Source organism: Sander lucioperca, chromosome 3, assembly GCF_008315115.2.
Source record: "Sander lucioperca isolate FBNREF2018 chromosome 3, SLUC_FBN_1.2, whole genome shotgun sequence".
Taxonomy (NCBI): domain Eukaryota; kingdom Metazoa; phylum Chordata; class Actinopteri; order Perciformes; family Percidae; genus Sander; species Sander lucioperca.
This window is the reverse complement of record NC_050175.1, coordinates 6037089-6059972: the sequence shown is the minus strand read 5'-3', so window position 1 is coordinate 6059972 and position 22884 is coordinate 6037089. Positions and strand designations below refer to the sequence as shown.

The 22884-nt window shown below is 40.0% G+C and overlaps 1 protein-coding gene across 1 annotated transcript; it reads right to left on the bottom strand.

The window, feature by feature from the left end:
* Positions 1-1830: 1830 nt before the first annotated feature.
* LOC116045192 lies at positions 1831-22884 on the bottom strand. The gene is made up of 18 exons (XM_031292710.2): positions 22753-22884; positions 21054-21084; positions 20879-20944; positions 20429-20581; positions 19645-19765; positions 19379-19557; positions 17313-17394; positions 15272-15396; positions 13643-13696; positions 9797-9848; positions 9567-9654; positions 8297-8360; positions 8052-8207; positions 6386-6506; positions 6121-6299; positions 3702-3783; positions 2053-2177; positions 1831-1955 (listed from the first exon to the last, which is right to left on the bottom strand). Coding segments are annotated over exons 1-18 (1743 nt in total). The 5' UTR covers positions 22816-22884; the 3' UTR covers positions 1831-1953.

Here is a 22884-nt window from a genome sequence, read left to right as displayed (position 1 = left end):
TTGGTTAAGGTTAGGGTAAGGGGCTAGGGAATGCATTATGTCAATGACGGGTACCCACAAAGACAGTGAAACGCACTTTCAATGGTGTGTGTGTGTGTGTGTGTGTGTGTGTGTGTGTGTGTGTGTGTGTGTGTGTGTGTGTGTGTGTGTGTGTGTGTTTGTGTGTGTGTGTGTGTGTGTGTGTGTGTGTGTGTGTGTGTGTGTGTGTGGCAAAATGTGGTCCTGGAGACACCTACTGTAGCGGGACTACCACCGAAACAATGTTTGTTTGTATTTTTAATTTGTAAATTTTTAAAAGGATTTTTAATCTCAGTGAGTCTTTACTCAGGGGTAAATTACAGTAAATTTAAAAAAATAGTGTTACGATGGCGCATTACTGACATTTGTGTTATTTATGTTTGCTATTTATTTTTTATTTTTGACAATATGCCAGTATTTGAATGCCTTACTAAAACAGTAACAAGTATTGCCAATAAGCCACTGCTCAAAGTTATTTTGTGCCTTTTCTTTTGTTTTCCTTGTACCGAAAAAATACCTAACGTGACCCCAAAACCGAGGTACACACCCAACTAGGAATTTAGTGTATAAAAACATAAAGGTGAACTGTATCATATTGTCATACTGAAGAAAAAAAAACATAAGAGTAAGGTAATACTGCAAATGTTTGCTTGCATGGCTACATGTACTGAATGTGGCTACTGTTGATGTATTTATGTACTAATGTCTTGCTGCTTTATGTTGCTCTGCATGGATTATAGTGAGAAAGCTTCTGTCTTTATGGTGCCTTGTTGTTTTCTGTTTATAATTTTTTAAGGAAATGTTTTGGGTTATGCTCAACCAGGTGAGCTAACCAGGCGCCCCCTGTCTGTACATTTTTAACTGATGTCTTGCTGTTTCTGGTTCCAAAACATCTCGCCAAAGGACTACAGTTGAAAATTAGCTGGCTGCCTAACACTGGCACATATACAGAAATGTTGATTAATGTTAGACTGACTCACCATTGGCAGGGCGCAATCCGAGGGGCGGGATAAACAGTTGTCTTTCAAATTCTCTCTGCACGCAATAGGATAGCGCTACAACCAAGCAAAGCAACGAAGAAGGTAGCAGAGCTAGTTGATAGATTAAACTTTTGCCGTATCCGGTCTGTGACCGCTGTTCCTAGCAGCAGCAGCTATAAGCCCGCCCACCGACTCTATACACAATGTAATTGGCCCGGCCAGAGTTTGACCCTGGCTGCAAATCACATTTGCCTCTAGCTTTCTAGGGTAGATTAATGTGTGTTGTCCTTATGAATAAATAATGAAATGAAATGACAAGTGATTGCAAATTTTGATTGATCTCACGTGACACTCAGATATCTCAGATATTTGACTCCCCTTGTGATTGTATGGTGGATAGTATTAACAGTACATTAAGGGCAACCCTTGACACAGTGACTCCACTAAAACTGAAAAAGATGACTTCTAATGCAACACCTCCCTGGAGAAACGATTAAATTAAACAATTGAAGAGAAACTGTCAAACAGCTGACCTACAAAATCCAAAACAAGTTGCAGTCCAGGCGTTAAAGAACTAGTAATGTGCTGTATACGTACATCTACTATATACTCAGAAAATAAAATACATTTACGACCAGATAAGAGAAAGTCACGCAATGTTCAACATCCATCTGGGTCTGTTTAATAATACTACCAGATTCTCTAAAAATAGAAATATTTGAATGAGATTTTGATTGTTTGAACATGATGATTTTCTGATCAAAAAAGTGAGGTTTTCATGGTGTACTACTCAGTCATGTATAGAGACAGTAATGAGTCAGTGGAGTCAGTGTTTCATTCCAGTCAAAGTAACTTTATTGAATGATCATTGGCTGTTGTGCTGATGAGTTCAGGGCTGCAGCTTCTGTTGGTCAGGGAGCCTCTGATCGTCTGTCAGCACATCTGAAAACGCTTCTTCTGTAACAGTGAAACAGCACAGAGGGGGATTAGGTCCAAACTCAATGTGTATATGTATATATATATTTTTTTATAATGTGCTCATGTGGACACTCACAGCACTTGTAGAGAGTGTTGAGCCTGGCAATGTCGTTGCGACTCATCTCCTTAGCGTTGCCAAAGGACACGTTGGCGTTGGGGATGGGGACCATGGTGGGCTGGTTGTTCTTGGAGAAGGCGTACCTGCAAGAGGACATGGAGCAGTTAGAAGGGAGCGCAACACATCCTAGGAAACTTACTGTTGGTGTCATTTTCGATTCAGACTTCACATTCATCCCACACGTGAATAAAGTTGTTCAGTCCTGTTTTCTGCATGTCAGGACCATCTCAAAATCAAAAACATATTATCACAGCCCGGCCTTGAAAAGGTAGTTCATGCTAAGCGCCGGACACAATGACGATGCCTCTGCAAAATAGCCTTGGGAAGGAACTTGTTTTGGTGGAACATGTGCACTTTTATAAGTTGTTTTAGTCGTGCGAGAGAAAACTCAGATCGGACAGATAGTCTAGCTAGCTGTCTGGATTTACCCTGCAGAGATCTGAGGACTATAGTCCTCATAAATCCACCGGAGTTTAGAATGCAAACACAAAGAAAGAGGAAGGTGACGGACATCCAGCGAAATGAGGGACATCTGGTACAACCTCCGGCGGCACCGGAGCAATCCCCTACATAAAACATTGTCAATATAGACTAAGATTACTGCCACTCTCTTTTTAACCGGCATTAACCAGAGATCACTCTCCAGCCTCCAGCTGCTCCAGCCAGGCTTCTCACCTGTTTTAACAGACGACATCACTCCAATCCTAGCTTCACTTCACTGGCTTCCTGTTCGTTTTAGAATTGAGTTTAAGATTTTACTGATCAATTTTAAAGCTCATCAAGGTCTATCACAGAAATGCTGACCCTATACGAGCCAGTTCGTAGCCTTACATCCTCGGGCCGGGCCCTTCTAACGTTCCAAAGTCGAGACTTAAAGCTATAGTGCATAGTTTCTGTCTCCCCCATGAGGAATTCTAAGTAATAACAACAAAACTCCCCACCCCTCCTCCACGCAGTTGCTAGTAGCCAAGGAGGACAATGAGTTTCTAAGCGGGAAAGTCGACGGACGCCACAATCTTCTGAACATAGCCATACTGAGAAATACAGAGAGAGTTGTGTGGAGCGGATAGTCTTAATTAGCTTTGTAGCAACTCATTTGGCAATGGCTTGAATGTAACGGATGTTTTTTTAATATCAAAAAGTTACGCACTAATGCTTTAAAACCAGAGGCGATCGTGCCTTCTCCATCAGGGTGCCTCGGCTTTGTGCCTCAAACTGCCAGGGGAATAAGGCTCGCTGAATTTGTGACATCTTTTAAATCACTTCTTAAAACACATTTTTATAGATATGCTTTTATGTGATGTAGTCTTTTATATAATCTATTGTCTTTTTACCCTAGCAACTGGCAATTACATTTGGTTAATTGAATTGTCATTTTTCTTCTGTCCTTTGATAGTGTCCCATCTACTGTTTACTATGGCGTGTACAAATGTGTATGTGTATTGATTTTATGTCTTTTTTTGTTTCCTCTGTCAAAGCACTTTGTAAACTGTTGTTTTTAAAGGTGCTATACAAATAAAGTTATTATTATTATTATTATTATTATTATTATTATTATTATTATTATCATGCACACACAACACAGAAGTGAAGTCAGCTGTTCTTACTTGTGGTACTGCATGACAGAGTTGTAATCGTAGGGAGTGCCCTGGTTCAGGGTGGCGATCTTATTGAAGTTGTGCTCCATTCCTAAAAAGAAAAAAAAAAAAAACACAAGAATAAAGTTAAGATTAAAGTTACATTTGTTTGGTTTGACTTCACTTTGTCTCTGGACAGAAAGGAGTCCAGTTGCTGGAGAAATATCCCAATAATCTGCAGAGCTCCGTGGTTTGGTACTGATGGTTTTATGTTCAGAGTGCAGTCACACAATGAACTTCTGTTTCATGAAGGATCAGGGATTTGCTAAAACATGGTGTTCCCCCTGGCAGTGTGATGTTCAGGCTCTTTTTGTCCACTAGGAGGCACCAGGGACCCACCATACTTATATTGCAAACAAGATGGGAAGAGACATTTCAATTATTCCCATATGAAGCAAAAGTTTCTTTAACATTTACATTTTTTTAAGGGAAATAATGTTTTTCTTACATATTTTAAATGAATACACGGACATTATGGATGTAACTGTCCGTGTATAAAACGTGCGATTAATCGCACGTTTTATCACATGATTAAAATTCTATTATTTTGCATTTCAGAACAGTTTTTAAGTACATATTAACAATGGAAAGCAATTCTTACCAGTGTATTTTGATTGGGAATCAAATGAATGCAAAGAAAGTTACTTTATGAACTTGACTTTAAGATTTGTATTTGTTATTATTTATTTACTGTAAACAAAAGAAAAATGTGTGAATCTGTCATTATTGCACAATTCCTCCAAGTACCTAACTAAAAAACTAAAAATCCCTATCCTTACCAGAGTCAATATAGTGTGCAGTAACTTATAAATCATTTTGATTACTCACTGACGTCCAGTGATCACCGGTTAATGAGACAGTGTTTGCACTTTGCAGCAGTTCCAGTTGGGCTGCTTTCTCCGTGTCGTACAGGCTGTGTATGCGTGAAACTACTGTCCCCCTCGACGGCAACGAGACGGGTCAGAACATGCCAACCGTAGTACGTCTTTAAGACCCGAGTCTTCTACGATGCTGAAAGGTCTGCAGTTAGTTGCCACCCATTTCGCATTTTTTTTGGATTTGGTTTCATCAACAGGTCGGCGAGTAGCACTCTTCAAAATAGTGCTTTTCCTGAGCACACTAGCATCAACCTGAGTCACGTTAATTAGCTCGTAGGTGGTAGCTCAAGCTTCACGTGCTATACGTGATATTTTAATTCGGCTTTACACAATGTGCACGTGGCTTTCGACTTGTCTAATGAGCTGTCCAGGAGTTCTGGAAAATAAAAAGCGCCATTCAGAATTGCATTTTCTGCTGTCTTTCTCCATCATGCCTGAAGCCTGCAGCAGTAGGATGTGTTACGAGGAAGTATGGCAGCTTGATGATAAGTAAAGGTGCGACAAAGGGTCAAAATAGTAGCCTGTTGGGCACGACGCGAAGCCGAGTGAAGTGCAAAATAAATTAATAAATGGCGGCATGCGATTCATGCGATAAAAAAAAATGAACGCGTTATGCTCGGCCATTAATCGCATCGCGATTAACGCGTTAATGCTGACAGCCCTGGTTTAATCATTGTGCTACTTTTATGTCCGATGTAAAGCAATTACAGCACATGTCAGGTCCGTTCAGTTTCGGTGATTCAATTTCACAAGATTGGATGGAAATTGATGGTTTCTCCATTTTAATTCAGTAGTTAAATATTATAGCTTAAAAAACTGAAACTGAAATGATTTACATTCATTTTTCTTCGGGTTTTTTTTTTTTTCAATCCTGGCAACAGTGGCGGTTCTAGGGGGGGGAGCAAGGGTGGCCAGTAATATTAAGCCTGGACCCCCGTCTGGCCCCCCTAACTGTGGCAAATATGTTCATACATTTTAACCCCACCTTTATTCCCAAAGAGGGAATATTATTCATGTGCAGTGATAGATACAATGTAGGTTAACACTGATAATTATGACAGATGATTATTCTTGTGTTTATTGTTATATGTGTATCGTTAGTCTTTTGTAGAACCAAACCTATGGAGGGTTAGTGGTATGTAACACTTGTGCTAAATGTATTTGATACCCCTAAAATCGCATGTGGCCCCAGCCTGGCTCTTCCATTTTAAATGGTCTACAACCACCACTGCCTGGCAATATAGTTTCAGTTTAGTTTTTCTTGAAGGTTTTAGTTTTAATCAGGTTACAAAACAATATTTTTCACCGCTTATTTTCTTAGTTTTAGTTTACTATAATAGGAGGTTGTATTTATCAGTGTATTTGTTCACGAAGTTTATGCATGAAATATTAACGTTAGGCCTGCATAATTTCTTGTAAAAAACAAATCTTATGAGTGTTTTTAGTGAATGTTTGTCTGCAGTTTACTGGGTTTCCTCTCTAACAGTCTGAATAATAACCAGCTCCCTTACCAGACTGAACGTTTTGCAGCATGACTCTGATGTGGTTGTCCCTGTCAGAGCGGGTCTGTTCATGGTTGAAGCCCAGAGCGTGGAGCAGCTCGTGCTGCACCGTGCCATGGTAAAGGCATCCACTCCGGGCCAGAGACACCACCTGCTTCCCACCACGACGGCCAACAAAGGAGTAGCAGCTGGACAGGAGCACAGAGGAGTTGAAGAACACTGAAGTGTGAGCAAAGCTTCCAACTCAAAGTCTTCTATAACATCACTTTCTTACCCATTCTGGGACTCGATGCTCAGCCAGTCACGGTCGTTGCTTTGGGTGGGCCTGAAGCGGATGCAGGAGAAGGAAGAGAAGGACTCCAGTCCACGGACAATGATAGCCTTTTCCCGGTCGGCTGCCAGGACCACAGCACACAGCATTTAGCTTCTTACCATCCCATAGCACACAATATTTAGCTTCTTACCATCCCACAGCACACAACATTTAGCTTCTTACCACCCCATAGCACACAACATTTAGCTTTTTAGCATCCCACAGCACACACCATTTAGCTTATTATCATCACAGAGCACACACAATTGATCTTCTTAGCATCCCACAGCACACAACATTTAGCTTCTCTTCATCCCACAGCACATAACATTTAGCTTATTAATATCCCACAGCATACAACATTTAGCTTCTTATTATTCCACAGCACACACAATTTAGCTTTATACCATCAAACAACAAACAACATTTAGGTTTAGCTTCTTAGCATCCAACAGCACACAACATTTAGCTTCTTAGCATCCCACAGCACACATTTAGCTTCTTAGCATGCCACAGCACAAGAACAACACAGTAACATACTGGCCCCTATTATTTGGCAACTTTTCTTTTTTTTGGAAATTACATTTGAAAAAGACAATCTTATTATCAAACAGCAGTTATTCTTTTAGAATGGAGTGTAGTTTCTTCAAGTCTATTTAAAGTGATGTAAAGTCAGTTAGCCCTAGCTAAATATGTTTAGTGAGTCCAATTTGACTTTGAGGAGTTTCTGACGGCTCATGTAACATGTTTTGTTGCTTCAGAGGAAGAAATAAATGATGAGTGAAAGCACCTTGAGTGACTCAGCGGATCCAAATTATTGCTTTGTAGAATCCTTACTGTGTTGGATTTGACTGTTTGCTGACTGTTGCATTGGTTGTACATCTGTTTTTTTTAATTTATGTCATGACTCAGAGGACCTGAGCAGGGGCGGAGCGGTTGGGGGGTTCTGAGGCTCCAGCCCCGAATGTTTTCTCCAAAGCCCTGAATCTTTGAGGTTTCTAAAATACGTCAACTGTTTAATGCTACTACTATTACTACTACTAGCTATTCCCTAAATAAATCTAATATAAGTAAGCAAATGTTCTTTTGGGGATCCTTGATTTACAGTTAGAGCAGCCCTGATTATTATGGGATGAATTCAAATATAGTAGATTTATCAGCTAAACATTCATTGTGTGAACTCTACTCCAGCAGTGTGTAAAAAAAAAAAAGCTTTCAAGATTAGTAATGCTGTTTACGCCAAATTCATACCCTACCTATGTAGCCTAACAAATAAAAATAGGAACATCAGACAATATTTTCCTGTGGCATGAGTGAAAATGAAAAAGTCTGGTTTCAGAATGATGAAGACAAGTGGAGAACAGTTAGATACAAAACAGGATGTCTGCTCTACTGATCCCCGAATGTTTACAGCTTTTTGCTCAACTGCTGCTATTGATGGCTTTACTTTAACAGTAAGCAGCAAACAGGCCGCTGTCTGTTTGATTCTGGTATATGAGATTGGGATGATAAGTTTGTTCTCACTTTCAAACCTTTTGTCAAAGTTGTTGCTACAACAGGCTGCATTAAATGTGGAAACCTGCTGTATATGGACAGAGCATATGTGTGAGATGTGTGTAACACTTACAGAAGTGGTTGGTGATGTAATAAGGAACGTAGACCTTCCCGTCAGTGTATTTGCCCCACATGCAGCCTCGGCTGGTGCAGGGGTCGGCGTTTCTCTCGTCCTCGCTGCCGATGGCGATGTCTCCTCCGGTCAGGATGGGATCATTGGCAGAACGGACTGAAACACATCACACAGACACTCAGAAACATGTTGAAGTGCTACTGATATAACAAGGAAATATCATGGCTGCAGCAGCTCACACTCACTCAGATTACTGTTGGCTCTCTCCAGAAGTTCAGAGACAGATAGCTCTGCTGAGTCATCCTCTGCACATCAACAACAACACTATTTCACTTTGTGTAAAAATACAGCAGTCACAGTACTGAGCATGTCAACACAATAGGTCTAATCATTAGAACAGATTACATACCTGCCTGCAGGTTCAGCGTGGGATTAGAAGAGAAAAAAACAAACATGTTAGAGATAGATGGAAAGGAATTACAGCTAAAAGTTTAAGAATCATTTTTCAGCCAAATAACCAAATACTGTGATTTAAAGTAGCGAAGTGCAAAAAGAGAGATTATGAAACACACGTTCAGCATCGTGGAACCTAAAATGTTGTGTATGTTAGGGTTAGGGTTGTCCAAACTGTATCATCATCTATGAGAAATTATCAAAATAGTACTAGACTAGACTAGAAATGTGTTAAAAAAATGAAACATCTGCTCTGTATCACATGAGAAAAAGTTATTAATTAGTTTCTCCTTGCAATGTTCTTTAAATATCTTCTACACGATTTGGCAGTCCTTCCCAGTATACATTGACTCTCTGACTATCCATGCAAAAACTGATAACTAACTTTACTAACTTTTTAATAATGTTTTTATTTTATTTTATTTTTTATGTGTCTTTTTATTCTTCTTTTTGCTTGTTTTCTCCACTCTTTACTCTTATTTCTAAGATCTAGAGGGAATTATGCAATATAGTAAATCATGAAACTGAAGAAAAAGAAATTTTGGCAAAAAAAAAAAAATCAAAAATCAAATCAAGGTGGAAATAAACACTATAATCTCCTTACAGAATACTTGAGCCTTACTTTTATGTTTGTGACCGTTTGGACGAAAAAATTGGCACATCCAGCATTTCATCTGTGCATCGGTGTGTTGGGAAATATCACAGACATCTTGCACACTGCTCTTGCTCCAGCATCACCATTTATTAAAGAAAACTAACGTTTCGGCCCCTTTGGCCCTTCGTCAAGAATATTATAATACTTAATTATTACATATTTATTACTTAATACCTAATATATTTACAATACTCTTGACGAAGATCTGAAGGGACAGAAACAAATGGTGATGCTACAGAAAGAGCAGTGTGCGAGATTTTCCTTTGTTTTCCATGTTTGTGACCATGACAGGCGAGGTTAAACATGCATTCTTTAACACCTAGAAGTGTTGTGTTGCAACGTGACGAATGACCAGATATCACACTGTGCTGTCATTGCTGATTGTTCCTTTTCCACTACGGTCCTACCTCATTGTCGGCCCAACAGCAGGCAGACAGCAGCAGCAGAGCCAGAGCTGAGAATCTGAAAACAGACATGCGAGCCATCCTAGCAGACCTGCAGGACACAGACACAGCTTCCACTCAGAGGAAAGATATACAGTTTTTGAACCAAAAAATACAGACAGCTGAGGGTTCACACACTGAAAGAAAAAATGCACACTTCTTCACTGCATTCTGCTGCAGACATTTGAACTCACCTTGGATCCTCTGTGTGGACTTGTGCAGCTGAGGTTTCAATCCAGGTTTTTATACATGTTCAGCTGCGTCACTGAGCCCAAATATGGATTTTCTAGGTACTGAGAAAGCTAAAGAATCAGCTAAACTCACAGGCTTATCAAGCATACAGAAACACCTCGATGCCACTGTGGGTGGGAAAAGGGACACTTGTTGCATTTAACATCATACTGTACAAACATACGGAAATAGGGAAAAAACAAAAGTCCCTGTTGTTTTTGATTTGTTCTTATTATTTCATTTAATTTTTCATTTCATTTATTTATATCTCGAACAATCAACAATGTTGCAAAACAAAAAAAATTTAAACCATAAAATAAAACACAAACAATCAACAAACAAACAACAACAAAAAACTAAATAAAAAATATGAAAGGGATTAGTTTGAGAAGGAGCAGGCGGAAGCAAATAACTTATTTGGTCCTGTCCCTTATTTCACAAAATCATATTATTACAAAGTAAATAGATATGCAAATACAGCATACAATCTTTCAGTCTTACAATAACTTACAACAATACAATAATATACAACAATACCTTTAAATTACAAATTCCAATCCTATGTTTCAGTTTATTCTTTCTGTATTGGTCAAGTAATGATGTATTTAATCTGTTATTGAACTGAATGATATTATGGCTCTGTTTGATGTCATTGTTCAGTCCATTCCATAAGGTCACCCCACAAACTGAAACGCACATGCTTTTAACAGTAGTTTGCACAAGAGGCTGCTTGAACATACAATGACCTCTTAGATGATATCCCCCGTCTCTTTCATTAAACGTTGCGCGTATGTTACAAGGTAAATTATTTTCTTTAACTTTAAACATAAATTGTCCATAAATTTTAGCAAATGTGAATTAAAAAACAGATGATTGGTGTGCTCATAATACCCGATGTGATTTATTACCCTAATTGCTCTTTTTTGCAATGCGCACATTTGTTGTAAGTTGCTTTTGTAGGTATCTCCCCAAACTTCCACACAACATAACATATATGGTACAATAAGTGTGCAGTACAGAGTATGTAATGTATTTTTGTTCAAGATGTATCTAGTTTTGTTCAATATACCAATACTCTTGGCCATCTTCATGCACAGATATTTAATGTGTGGCTTCCAGCAGAGTTTATGGTCAAGAACAACACCCAGAAATTTATTTTCAAAGACTCTTTCAATTGTTTCATTATCAATTACTATTTTAACGTATTTATAGTGCGATTTCCGAATATCATGAATTTAGTTTTGTTCAAGTTTAAAGATAACTTATTTGAATCAAACCACAGTTTTAATGTATTCATTTCATTAGTGACCATTTCCAGCGTCTGCTGCAAGTTATCCCCACAACCAAAAATATTTGTGTCATCTACAAAAATAGTAAATGTTAGTAGATATGATAATTTACACATGTCATTTAAGTAAAGGATAAACAATTTTGGGCCTAAAACTGACCCCTGCAGACTTTGCTCATTTTCTGTGGACTGTATTCATTTATCACAGCTTTGCTAAAAAGTGAGATGAGTGTTCAGGTACAGCACATGAAATGTTTCATTGACCTCAGCTGTTTTTGCAGTTACAGCGTAATGAAATGCACCCTTTGTAATTTTATTCAGAAAGACACGGACAAAATAAGAGCAACACTTGTGCAGTGTAATAAAATAATATATAAGGAACACCTGTTTTTCTCCAAAAAGACATGGACAAAAAAATAAAAAAAATAAAACCTGTGCAGTGTACTGAAATGCAGCCTCTGACGTTTTGTCCAAAAAGACGTGGACAAAATAAAAGGAACACCCATGCAGTGTAATCAAATGAAATGCACGCTCTGAGATTTTATCAAAAAAGACATGGACAAAATTAAAGGAACACTTTACAATCTGACAGACTGTTACTAAATGATTACAAATTGCCATAATGTGGAATGAAGTCCTTTTTTCACAAATCCAATATTTTATAAAGGTATTGTATGGGATGGTACAATATTTTACAGGGTTGTGTGTTATCTTTTCAGAATTAAAAAGACTTATTGGCAAACAGGTGTGTGTGAGACTGTACGTCTGGTGTTCCGAGTAAAGAAAAAAGCCTTAACTACAGTACAGTATGTGCTACGTTTGATCACCTGTGTGTTTGTCTAGCAGCATCATGGGCTCTGTTCATGAAGGTCATCAATGTGAGAATGACAGAAAATGTGAATATTGCTGATAACCTGCGTGGCTTTTCACTGAGTTCTGCTTCTAGATGAATGTTGACCTTGTTTCTGGCTTAAATCTTTTCTTATGGTGAGTGCTGGTACAACACTTCTATCTTCTCAGGTCACAATAAAACAAACAGACACAGGCTGAGGTTATGATGCGAATAAACATGTTTTATTTATTAGTAGTAATCAAGCTCAAAGCGGATATTTGCGTTATTTGTGATGATGTCATTGGACACTTCATTTCTCATTAGGACAGCATGCAAGCTAATTTGATCAAATTCTGAATAAAAGCACATTTGTTAAGCACAAGATGCATTTCTGGTTTTGCTTGTAAAACGTTGCATCAGTTTGCCTCATTTGCTCTGGATTTCCTGTTGGACAAAAAAGAGGTAAATTTGTTCAAAAATCAACATGTCATCATGACTTTACGTAAACATACACGCCACTTTCCTGAAGCCAAATGGCGTGTATGTGTATGTGTATGTGTATGTCTACGCTGTATACAGCGACGCCACGTGGCGTGTTATCGCAAGAATGTGCCGTGCTATCGCGAGAACGTCATACGTGTGTAAAAAAAAAAAAAAAGAAAAGGTTGGGTTTATGGAAAGAACATTGGGAAAGGCTTTAGTAACACTAAAAAACGACAAAACCATGACGGTGACCAACGTCACACGCTTAGGAAAACAATAAACAGTTGGGTTTAGGAAAAGAACATTGAAAACGTGAAATGCAATCCCGGCTCTCCTGGGTGAAAGTCCTGTGTTTTACCCATCCGCCACCCCAACCAACCTCCGTCCTTTCATACTACTCGCTACGGCGATAATCCACATGTAATGTAGGTCAATGGAGGCCAAACAGCTTTGATAAACGTGCAAAAAAACGATTATGCGTCTTGACAACGCGCCAAAATGGCATACGCCACTTAGTGAAATCAGTCTGTCAAAAATATTGAATGAATATATACACACACACACACACACACACATGGGCATGCATATACCCTAGGACACTTGAAGTCCTTAAGTTACAGGTCTGTTGACGACCATCACCAGGGGCGTCAGTCTGGGGGGAAAAAGGGGCCTGAGTACCCAGGGCCCTCATGTGAGGAGGGCCCAAAAAGATGCTAGAATGAATAGCTGTGGATGCAGGGAGGGGCCCATAGAAAATGCCTTTCTACAGGGCCCATCATTTTGTGCTACGCCCCTGACCATCACATAACCCTAACACCCCTGTTTCAATGTCAGGCCCCTATCTCAATTCCCTGGTCTGTTTTTCTACAATTGTTTTTATTCATTTGTATGCCTTCCATCGCAGGAGGTTTTGTTTGTAGTGTTTCCTATAAGGGCAAAATGCCAGAGAAATAACAAAATGCATGATAAATGGAATGAATCATAAAGAAAAGCTACGAAACACTAAAAGAGAGGAAAACTTCCATCTGAAGACAGAATTCACAGCTAGGTTCAATTAAATGTTATTATTATTATTATTATTATTATTATTATTATTATTATTATTATTATTATTATTATTATTATTATTATACATAAGTTAGATCACATTGACACATAGCAAATTCGAAAAAAAAACATCGAAACCCACAACTTACTTTCATTTCTAGAGGAAATGCTTTCTTTGCCCAGGTTTCAGGTGACGTCTGGAAGCAATCGAATCTGGCATGAATTCAGAAAGAAAGCAAAATCTGTAAAACCTGCTTGATTTCTTCATGGTACTGCTACAAAGCACATGAACATAAGTATGATCTTCCAAGGTATCTGGGGTCCGTTTCAGAAAGCAGGTTTAGGCCCTGTTTACACGATGACGCTCGCAGGTGAAAACATATTCACATATGAAAAAATATTTTATCGGATGTGCCTTTCGTTTATACGGCGACGGCGTATTTGGGGCTTAAAAACGCAAAAAAGTGAAACCATCCTCCAGAGTGGAAATCTTAAAAACGCTCCACCGTCGCGTTACCGTCTAAAGGGTAAAAACGCAAAAGTCTGAAGACAGCGGTGTGGAGAGAGACGAGAAAAAGGCGTTCAGGTAGTCTGTTGTTACGGAGTAGGCTACAGAAATTAATAAATGTAATGGCTCAATATTTAAATGATTTCAACAATGTGGATAAGGTTGTTATAGTTCGATGACCATTTGTAGGCGATTCATTTGAGCCAGAGTAGGCTACAACGTTGCGGATGAAGAGAAAGAGAGAGAGCGAGTGGCAGCAAAGAGAGGAGGGTCTGCTTCAGCCTCCTCTGCCCGCTGCCTCTCGCTCTCAAGGGCTGCGAGGCTCAGGATATTGGTAGTGCTCCCGTGGGTGCTGTGCTGTGGCTTATCACGATCGACTGTGCCGGTCATCATCAGACAAACGTGCAACTCCACCTCCTCATCTGTACAGACAAGCTATTGTTGTTCGCTTCGACATGTTTTGGTTTCGCGCTACTAAGGAGAGAAGTAGTAAAAGGAAGGTTCTACGTAGGCGCGCGGCCTTGGTGGTGTTGTGAGGCAGTGCCACCTAGCCGCCTGGCATGCATACTACATCGAATTTCACCGGATTGCACCTAAATTAAATTATAGGTGTAGCCTACTACCACTCCAGTTTTCACCAGTAATATTATAGGTTACCTGTGATTAAATATGAAATTAATGCACTATATTATAGCTTACGCATTGACTCGAGCAGCAATTTTTTCCCACACCAATTCTCGCTATTTTACAGCAACTGCTGTGTTGCTTTTTTTTTTTTTTTTTTAACTAAATACATACATTCAAACCTATAAATTTGCTTTGTGCGTTTGTGCGCTTGAGTATTTCCGCCGACCCGTTTGTTTGTGGTTGTTGCCATGGTGAATCGTAGTATCATGGCTCCATTCATACTGCCTTTTTATTGTGGTGGTGCACACTTAGCTCTGAGTCATCCTACTCCGAGTTGATTGAACCAACTCAAATCAGCTGTTCTGGAACCGAAAACTCAGAGTTTCCCATCTCAGGGTACATCAACTCAGAGATCACGGTTAGACTCAGAGTTTGTTAAACCTCCTTCCTGAAACGGACCCCTGTTCAGTCTGACCTAGTCTGTCAATTTTAACAGTAGAAAGACAGCATGAGAGAGTACTGTTGGTAGGGGGTAGCCTGGTAGAAAGGCAAGTGAGCATGTAAGCAGCTCAGAGAAAATACACCACGGATACAGAAACAAGTTAGTAGTTAGTTAGGGAGATGGTAGGCTATATGGGTAAAAAGGTACATACTGCATTCATACAGGCGGTTCACACGAAGGATGTCATTAGGACTCATCTGGGTGGCTCTGCCAATGTCTACATTGTTGTCCGGGATAGGAACGATGGTTGGCTGCCTGTTTCTAGAGAAGGCAAACCTATGGTACACAGTAGTGATAAGAGGTTTAAACTGTATTGTTGAATGACAACGGAAAGCCAATGTATGGATCCATACTGGGCATGAAGAGATTATAAGTGATTTAGGGACAAAATCCACAGTGCTTGTTCTTTGTAAAAATGCATTCTTCAACAGTCTGAGTTATAGACAAATCAATGGAGTATATTCCAAACTTATAGTTCTTTTAGTAGAAAATTCCCACTTTATGTTTTCATGGACAGTGTTTCCTTGAGACTGACCTCCCCCAGAAAAATGCCCAAGCAGCAATTACGACCCATATTTACATTTATAGTGTTATCGACCTCCAGTGGCTGTAGTAGTTATAACGACAGCAAAGCAGGAAGTGAGGTGACAAAGTATAAGTGCCACATTTCCATGTAAGAGGGTAAGTTGGGGTAGCCTAGTCCTACCAGACTCTAGTACATTTCATTTGTACAGAGAGTCTGGCCACTCTCCATTGACAAGTGTTAACTTCCTTGAAGGCGGGTACTCTGTTAAAGTTTAAAACTATTGGATCTGCCCAGAGCCACTCTGGTAGGACCAGGCTAACAAGAGGGGATACAACAACAACTATCAGCTTAGCATTGCTAGCATTAGCCTTAGCCAACTCCTTCACCACAAACGGAGCGAGCTGGAAAATAAAACTGTTCCCGAACCCCGTTAACCTGACTCCGCCAGATGGATTGCTTCGCATTTGCTCGGCATATCCATCTGGGAACTTTCCTTTGGAGAACTTTTGGGAAGGGGCAAAAATACTGGTTAGCTGATTGGATAACCCATCTGTCTATCACCACCTTTGTTGCTGATAGACAGGCCAAATCAACCAATCAGCTCAACGTAATATCAAACTCTTGCCGAAACCAGTCGGGAGAAGAGCAAAAACATCTTTTCCTCCAAGAAAAGCCTCCAGTGCCGTTTTTTGCTCTTCTTTCAATGAAGGAATACTTTCTTATTCGGATAAAACTTGCGCGATAGCTACGCTCATCTCATCCGTGGAAGCCGTCATGTTGTTTAGATTGAACAGTCGCTTCTCGTTGCGTCACAGCTAAACCCGCCTCAAAACCAACGCTGATTGGTCGGCCGTTTGGCGAACGGCTCCAAATTTTCTCTGTCTCAAGATGCCAGATTGATCTGCGAGTGGAAAACTGGAGCTCGCAAGATCAGGACGGTCTCACGAGGCTAGAACCCTGTGGGGAGGAGGGCCACAACATCATGGCCACCAAACAAACTCAGCGAAGATTGTTCTTGCTCAGGCTTTAACTTCTGGATATTCGGCAGCTTTATTGGGGAGGTGGGTCAAACAAACATACTTTCACCCAGGAGACTGGAGTCCATGCTCTATTTGAAAATAAAAGTAAATGGTGAGTTGTTTTTTTTAATTTACTGAACAGACAAAGATTTGTCAGGTTCTGTGTCACGTGTGTAACTGGAAGTGAAGGGTTAGGGCTCACACTAACCCCCTAATCCTAACTCCCTAACCCAGATTTTAACCCAAACCACAATATTTTTCTAAACTTAAATACTTAGTGTTGGTGCCCTAACATAACCAAGTAGTTATTGTGCCTAATCCTAACCAAACTGTGACCGTTTCACAATTTTTTTAAAAACTGAGATTAAGATTTGCACGTAAGAAGAATGTGGATTTTGTCTCTTTCAGTGGAATTGCATTAGGAGACAATCTCTTCATGGCCAGTATGAAGAATGTTCAAAGTGTCCTGTAACTTGTTCAACGTACATATGGGCATGTGAGTATTGTTTCAAGAAATATTTGAAAAATGGGAAATCCTCCATTAAAAATGCATGGTTATGTTATATGTTTTACATGATTTCATAGTTAGCATAGCATAAATACATTGTTGTAGTATATTATAATGAAGTTCAGTGAGTGAATTATACCTTCCATATTGCATGACAGAGCCGTAGTCATAGGGAGTGCCAAGGTTCCTTGTTTCGACCTTGGTGAATTGGGACTCCATTCCTGCAGGCAATCACACAACTTAATCAAATGTTTTTATAACAGCTTGCCAGTCAAAAATGCTGAAAAGTGCAGTAAAGGGTTAACCGGCAGGGAGAATCGGAGCAGCAGGGTCAGCATTGCATTTGCTTTACCGCACAGTTGCGATGAATAGAGAGCTGAGCCAGAAGGCAAAGTTCTCGATCTACCAGTAATTTTCATTCCTACCCTCACCTATGGCAGTGTTTCCCATACATTGATACTACTTGAGTGCCCCACCCAGGTAGATTAAGACCTGCCCAGGTAGATAAAATCCGAATTAAATCGTAACATCCTGCGCCACCTACAACCACAAATAAATTCTCAACCTGTGGGAAACACTGTATGGTCAAGAAGGCTTGGCCATGACCATGTTTTTTGCGTGGAATGGAGCCAGTTAAGTTGGTTTTGGGCATCTGGTAAGGAAGCCCCCTGGCATGTGCAGCTGGGAGAAGGCATCGGGGAAGACCCAGGACTAGCTGCTGTCCCTGCGACCCGATTCCAGATAAGCGGATGATGATGGATGGATGGGTTTTCACTTAAAGGGGTGATAGATTGCAAAACCGAGTTTACCTTGACATAGTTGAATAACAACAGTTCGGTGGGTAAAATAGGCATACAATAGAACCTCAAAGTCCCATTGACACCCCTTTCCTATGCAAATCTCACAATTTGAAACTGCCGCTGAAAACGGGCAAATCTCAACGAAGCTAATAGTTGACGTCAACTCGGTGGCTGTACCTTAATTGGCTCTCAAAATTTACATACAGACCACTGCACTGAGACCAGCTGGTGTTTTGAATGTAGGTCAAGCAGATCTCACACATGAGCTTAGCTGCGAGCTGCGCTGTGTACTTAAGAAAGAAGAAAGTTTGGAAGTTTTTCAAGGATATTGAAAATGAACCACGGTCGTAAATGCAGTGTTCCAGGCTGTACAACGGAATACTGGCCCAGAGAAAAGTGTTCAGAACGATATCGGACAATGGAGGGGGACTTGTGGATCTAATGCAGCGGCGCAGAGGACGTGCCTGTGAGCTTCACTCTCCACTAAATGTCCCCGTGCTGAGACACTGAAGCTACAGGGTGAGTTGTGATTCCTTGCCTGGAAGTGGAGCTTTTTTATGTCCCAAGGGTAACGTTAAAACAACACTAGTTGTAATAAAAGTGTCGAAACTTTGCATTGGTGTGTGTGTGTGTGCGCGACAAACTGGAGGATGACTAAACTGTAACAAAACGGTGTCTCTAGTGCTTTGTACAGTAACATTAGATGATGAGTTTATGTGTCTGAGCAGAAATTAAGTTTGAAGCCAGCCGGGGATATTTTCTCTCGGCTATCCAGCCATTCCTGCTCCGGCAGTGCTGGGCATGTCTGTAACATAACGTTAACAGACAGTGTGTGTGTGTGTGTGTGTGTGTGTGTGTGTGTGTGTGTGTGTGTATGTGTGTGTGTGTAATGTAGCAGACAATGTGTGGGTTTGTTTGATAAAAGAGCTCTGCTGAAACTGACAGCAGTGTCTGAAATATGAGACCTCTGCTGTCTCGTCTCCACTGTGTGTGTGTGTGTGTGTGTGTGTGTGTGTGTGTGTGTGTGTGTGTGTGTGTGTGTGCTTCCTTGTAAACCAACCAATCAGCGCTTAGATCATCTAAATATTCATGAGCATACCATATAAGGGAGAAAACCTGTCGTTTCACTCTATGGCAATTTCACAGGGTTGCATTAGGGCGCATAGAAAAGCACCCGGGCCATTTTCAGCCCAACCAATGTTACATATCCTATTAGGAGACCTTAAGGAACAGCGTGAAATACTCTATATAATCATTCTATCACCCCTTTAAAGGTTTAGAGTAATAGAGGCCAGTTGTATTAATTGTAAGACCATAGTTGGTTGTTGGCTCTTTTGCTAAAAGCATTTCTAAAGCTCCATCTAAATTTATATTTGACATAAAGAAAGTCTGTAACTCGACCCACCAGGAATGACGTTCTGCAGCTGAATGCGAACATGCTGGTCCCTGTCGGACCGGTTCTGTTCATGGTGGAAGCCCAGGGCGTGGAGCAGCTCATGTTGGATGACCTCCAGGAAAACACAGCCCTGGCGCATCAAAGACAATACCTGGCCTCTACCACGACGCCCAATATATGAGAAACACCTGAATGATAGAAGTAAACCAAACCTTTGACTAACTAAAAGTGTATTCGTGCAGGCATATGTGATATGTGCATTGAGTGGTCCATACCCTCCGAGAGACTGAATGTCCACAAAGTCCTCTTGTCCATTAGCCAAGGGGGTGAAGCGGATGCAAGTGGACTGAGCAAATGAACGCAGGCCTTGGATGATGGTATCTCTCTCTCTTGTGGCTTGACATTAAAAAAACAACATTATCAGTTTAATGGGTTTTATTGTCTGTCATCTTCTAATTCACTCTGCCTTCATATTAAAAGGGGACGTTTAGCACTTTTACTACACAAGTAGACTACTATACTACTACTTTTACTACTACCCCTACTACTATTCTGGTACCATAACTACCACTACAACTACTACTGCTGCTACTGTTGCAATACTAGTGTTGTTGCTCTTACTACTACTGAACAAATCTACTACTTAGGCCTGCAACTTACAATTATTTTCATTGTTGATTAATCTGTTGATTATTTTCTCAATTAATAGATTGGTCTATAAAATCTCAGAAAATGGTGAAAAATGTGGATCAGTGTTTCCCAAAGCCCAAGATGATGTCCTCAAATGTCTTGTTTTGTGCATATTTCAAATATATTTAGTTTACTAGTTTAGGACAGAAAAAACTAGAAAATATTCACAGTTAACAAGCTGAAATCAGAGAATGTTTACTTTTTTAATCTACTACTACACTGCTGCTACTACTACTATCATTAGATTTAAAACTGCTATTGCTACTACTATTACCTTAACTGCTGCTACTTCTACTATTCTGCTTCTACTAGGCTATTATTTACTGCTGAATACAGAAGCAAAGTAAAAGCCAAGCCTTCAGTACTCACAGTACTGGTTGGAGATGCGGTAGGGTACGTAGACGTTGCCGTCGGTGGCTTTAGGCCACAGGCAGCCTCGTGCTGTGCAGGGATCAGCGTTCTGTAGATCTGTTGGCACTGCTATGTCTCCAAATAACACCAGAGGGTCATCAAGGTTCTTTCCTGCAAAATCACATGACAAGATTGAGTAAATATTTTCATCTATTCTTATTGAACTGCATTTCATAATTTTTTTTAATTTAACTGCTGTGTTAAAAGCCCATCAAATCTGGGTCTGATATAAGCTCTTCTTCCACAATGCAGTATCTCTGCTGTATACTTTCAGGTATGTACTGTAACACCAGCATTATTTATTATTTCTATAAGTAAGGTTAGATAAATATTACTGTACATATGCTGCTTGAGTGATAATGTCACCAAAGGGAATGAATAAAGCAGTTGCAGTGGAGACGAACGTACCAAGATTAACATTGGCCTTCTCCAAGAGCGTGGACACACTGAAATTGTCATCTTCAATGGTGTTGTCTGTGGAGTAGAAATCTGTTCATCAGTGTATCAGTTACACAATTTAATTTTTTTTTACAAATTTATATTTTTACAGAATTTTACTGTCTGAAAAGTAACCATGTCTTACTGGAGTTCTCCTCACGCTTTTCAAAGGAAGCCTGTAATAAGACACAAAGTAATCGTTGGTTAAATACAGTTGAATCGATACAGAGCCACTGAATGTAAGATGTGAAAATTGGCTTCTAAGTTCAGAAAGAGTTTAGTTCAGTCAGTGATTTGACTTTTAATTCAAGACTACTGTAGTTGGTCTTATAACAATAGCATGTAGGCAGAAATAAAAATCATCAGCGGCGCCTCTACTTCCTCCGCAAACTGAACAGAGTGAGAGCCCCCCACCCATCATGTGTTCCTTCTACAGGGGCACCATTGAGAGCATCCTGTCCAGCATCCTACGCTGCCTCCAATCGTAAGACCCTGCAACGCATAGTGAAGGCTGCTGGGCGGGTCATTGGTGTCACACTCCCCTCACTCCTGGGCATTTACCAAACCCGCCTCACCCGCAAAGCAACCAGCATTGTGGGTGACCTCAGCCACCCCCCAAACAGCCTCTTCAGCCTCCTGCCATCTGGGAGAAGGTACCGGAGCATCCGAGCCTGTTCCACCAGACTGGCAAACAGCTTCATTCCCCAGACAGTCAGGAAGCTCAACACCCTCCCCTCTCTCCCTCCCCCTCCCCTTTGCCCCCAAGAACTCTGGACTCTCAACCCTCCCCCATCCCACCCCATCAGGATCAGCACCAGCCACTTTATAGTAAAGACATTCAGGAACTCTTCCTTTTATATTGCACATTTCACAATCTTTATCTTAAGTTTTTTGTACTATTTGATTTTGTCTTACATTTGCACTATTCAGAATGTATTACTGAATTGTACACATTACTTATCTTTTTAATTGTATATAACTTATCTTTCTTTTTCTTATTTGTATATATTTATCTTTTTTTTTTATTATACTTGTCGTACGTGTCCTTATTGCCCCGTGGGTCGGAGAGAAACGTATTTTCAATTGCTCTGTATGTCTGGCACATATTGCAGAATTGACAATTAAGTTGACTTGACTTGCACTTTGAAAACTAGCATTTTTTTCTTCAAAATTGCAATGTACATCTTTCGAGGCAGAGAAAGCTAATTTCTTGCAATCACGCACTGTATTAGAATGCAATGCAATCCTCAAACTACAAAGTATAAAAAGAAAGACAGAATCTCATTTTAACTTTTTACGGAAGCCCTGAAAGGCTTATCTCCTATGTAGAAGATGTTATCGCCACGGAAGAGTTCTGAGTTTAAAGTCATAATTCTGACTTAGAACTTAGAATTCTGACTATCACTCAGAATTACAAGTTTAAACTCAGAACTCTACATTTTTCACATGAGACCCTAATCCTCTTCCGTATATATCTCCTATGTACAAGAGATAATCTTAAAGTTGATCTTGGTTTGACCAACATTGCCTGCTATTATTTTTTTTCACCTTGCCTTACAGGGCTTCCACATAATTTACCAAATTATCTTTGTTTACAGACAGTTTCCATATAAATTACCACACAATTAAATACAAAAAGTTCCCTGATACTGTACGTTGAGCAGTCAGACTATACTGCAGATCCTTGTAAATTATTGAAGAAAAATGTAATTATGCACTGTAAAATTTCCGAATGTATTACTTTTCATTTCAAATTGTGTCATAAAATTGTTGTATTCATCTCATTATTGAGAAACTAAGTGTCTGTCTGTCCATATGCATGCAAAGTGTCTGATGAGGTTTACCTGTATAGTAAAACTGTAGACAGAGAAGAAGAGGACACTGAGCACAGCCGCCTGGAGCATCATGGTTATAGGACAGCAGCAGCAGACTCAGAAAGAACCCGGGGAAACACAAGTGTTCCCACTTATATGGGT

Bases quoted from the DNA above. Each gene is read 5' to 3' on its own strand.
- LOC116045192 (XM_031292710.2), bottom strand. From the start codon at position 22,815: ATGATGCTCCAGGCGGCTGTGCTCAGTGTCCTCTTCTTCTCTGTCTAC. The intron at 20,945-21,053 runs GTAAGACATGGT...TCTACTCCACAG, and splicing joins AAAGCGTGAGGAGAACTCCA to ACAACACCATTGAAGATGAC. The intron at 8,361-9,566 runs GTAGGACCGTAG...TGTTGTTGATGT, and splicing joins GCTGTTGGGCCGACAATGAG to GCAGAGGATGACTCAGCAGA.